The sequence below is a fragment of the Hipposideros armiger genome, unplaced genomic scaffold, assembly GCF_001890085.2.
Source record: "Hipposideros armiger isolate ML-2016 unplaced genomic scaffold, ASM189008v1 scaffold_167, whole genome shotgun sequence".
Classification (NCBI taxonomy): Eukaryota; Metazoa; Chordata; class Mammalia; order Chiroptera; family Hipposideridae; genus Hipposideros; species Hipposideros armiger.
Window position 1 is genome coordinate 2,905,808 of NW_017731517.1, and position 2,301 is coordinate 2,908,108.

The 2,301-nt window shown below is 49.6% G+C and overlaps 1 protein-coding gene across 1 annotated transcript in view; it reads left to right on the plus strand.

Moving 5' to 3' along the window:
* Window positions 1-2,020: 2,020 nt before the first annotated feature.
* The window catches only part of LOC109387717 (alpha-actinin-2), a 53,092-nt gene continuing 52,811 nt past the window's right edge, over window positions 2,021-2,301 (plus strand). The window contains exon 1 of the mRNA XM_019651800.1: window positions 2,021-2,301. Within this exon, the coding sequence (XP_019507345.1) occupies window positions 2,176-2,301 (126 nt within the window). The 5' untranslated portion in view covers window positions 2,021-2,175.

Genomic DNA, 2,301 nt, shown 5'->3' on the forward strand with positions numbered 1-2,301 from the left:
CGCGACCCCTTAATACAGTTCCTCATGTTGTGGTGACCCCCAACCATAAAATTATTTTCGTTGCTACTCTATAACTGTAATTTTGCTACTGTTACGCATCGTAATGTAAATATCTTTGTTTTCCGATGATCTTAGGTGACCCCTGTGAAAGGGTCGTTCGACCCCCAAAGGGGTCGCGACCCACAGAGGTTGAGAACCGCTGTTCTACTCCTTTTGGTTGCATCTTTACTTGGCCTCGGGTATTCTTCTCCCATGCATTGACTGACCTGACTAACGGACCCTCTGGAAATCTCCAGGGTTCATTCACTCTTTGCAGCTATCTCTCCTCTTCTGTAATTGGCCTTGAAAACTCTAGCCTCTGAATTCTCAGTTTAGGGAGACCACTGGCTATTCCTGGCTTCCCCTTTATTGTATTGCATCTCCAAGTGATAAGCTGGAGCAATCATAGTGGTCGGTCATTTATTTCCTGCCTCACGTGTTATTAATTTCCTGCCTCTCAGAGATCACCATCCTTTTTGCCCCATGACCAATGTCTCGATATATTTTCCTCCCAGATTTTAGTTGTTTCAGGCAGGAGGGTACATCTGGTGCTTTTTATTCCATCTCATCTGGAATTTGAAGTTCCCACAGTTAATTTTTAAGACTAAGATGAAAAATTTTGTAAAGGATGATCTAGTTTCTAATAGTCAAAATTTACTGATAAGCTTGTTCAGGGAGTAGGAATTTAATCCAAAAATGAACTTTAAATTTTAAATTTAAATCCAAGCACATTAGCTCAGTCACTGTTTCCAAGCAAACTTATTCCTTCAACAAATATTTGAGAATTCACTATGATGTAGGCACACTTCTAATTGCTGGGGATTCCAGCTGTAAACAAGACAAAATCCCTGCCCTTGTGGAGTTCACATTCTAGTGAGTATGTTTTTAAAAATGTTAATGCAATGTATTTGCTAATTTGTCACAGTCTTTTTGCAGAAAGCTTACAATAAAACTAAGGGATGTAAAAATTCTAAGGAACAATGAAAAACCCAGGCATACTCTCAGCTTGAATCATGTCAACAAATTAGTAACCCTTAATCACAAACAGTTGTGTAGTATCTGTGGGCAACTTTCATTCAATTCTGACATAAGCTTCAGGAGGAAAGAGTCCTGCCTATTGGCATTTCTCTGTTATCACCAGTGCCTAATATGCCTTCTAGGGTATAGCAGGTGCTTAATAAATAAGTGATGAAAAATTTCACGGTGCTTGTCCCAAGTGACCTTGTATTGGTTCCTTCAGAGGCATAACTGATAGGGCGGAGCTAGCTAGGACGCACCATGAGGGTGAAAAGGCTTTAGTGCGACACATCAGGACGAGATGGACATGTGACACGAAGCTGGCTGCTCGTCATCCATTGTCAGTTCTTTTAAATTTATATCTGGCAGGTGAGAGCTGACACTTCCTGCCTTGGTTTCGGTTCCTGACATTTTAATACGGTTGGTCCAAGTCCCTTGCCTCGATTTCCCCAGGTGAGGACGAGGAGGAGAGATTACGTAGCTTTTAAACTTTACTGTTTTAGGGGTGTATGTGTGATATATGTGTGTGATATTAAATGAATATGTGCAAATATATGGAAAACGTAAATATGCAAACGATATATGGAAAACGTGGAAGTGTTGGGAGTGTTCAGGGACCCAGGGTCCCTGGCCCGCGTACACCCACCCAGCGGGGTGCTCACCCAGGTGCCTGGGTGTCGAGCCGCTGGAGCGAGTGGGAGCGAGCGGGCGGGGTGGGGGCTCAGCACGCGTCCAAGGGGCTCGGTGCAGCGGCGGGAGCCGGGAAGCGCAGCCGTCAGGAGATCTGTGCGTACCTTCCGGCCAGCTCTCGCTCAGAGTGGCGGGGGCGTGGCGCGGCGTGGCGGGGGCGGGGCTAGGGCGTGGACGGGCCAGGAGCGCCAGGGGCCTGGGCGGGGCCTGGGCGGGGCGGGGGCGGGGCGCACGGCCACCTGACCCGCGCGGGTATTAAGCGGCGCGGAACCGCTCGCCGCCTGAGCTGGAGCTTCCCCGCGATCCAGTGACCCGGCCAGCTGCCCAGAGGAGCCGCCTCTCCGCCCGCGCCCGCGCTCCGCCGCATCTCCGCGTGTTCGCCCGCCGTCCGCCCGTCCGAGCCTATCCCAACCCCGGCCACCGAGCGCCATGAACCAAGTCGAGCCCGGCGTGCAATACAACTACGTGTACGATGAAGACGAGTACATGATCCAGGAGGAGGAATGGGACCGCGACCTGCTGCTGGACCCTGCCTGGGAGAAGCAGCAGAGGAAG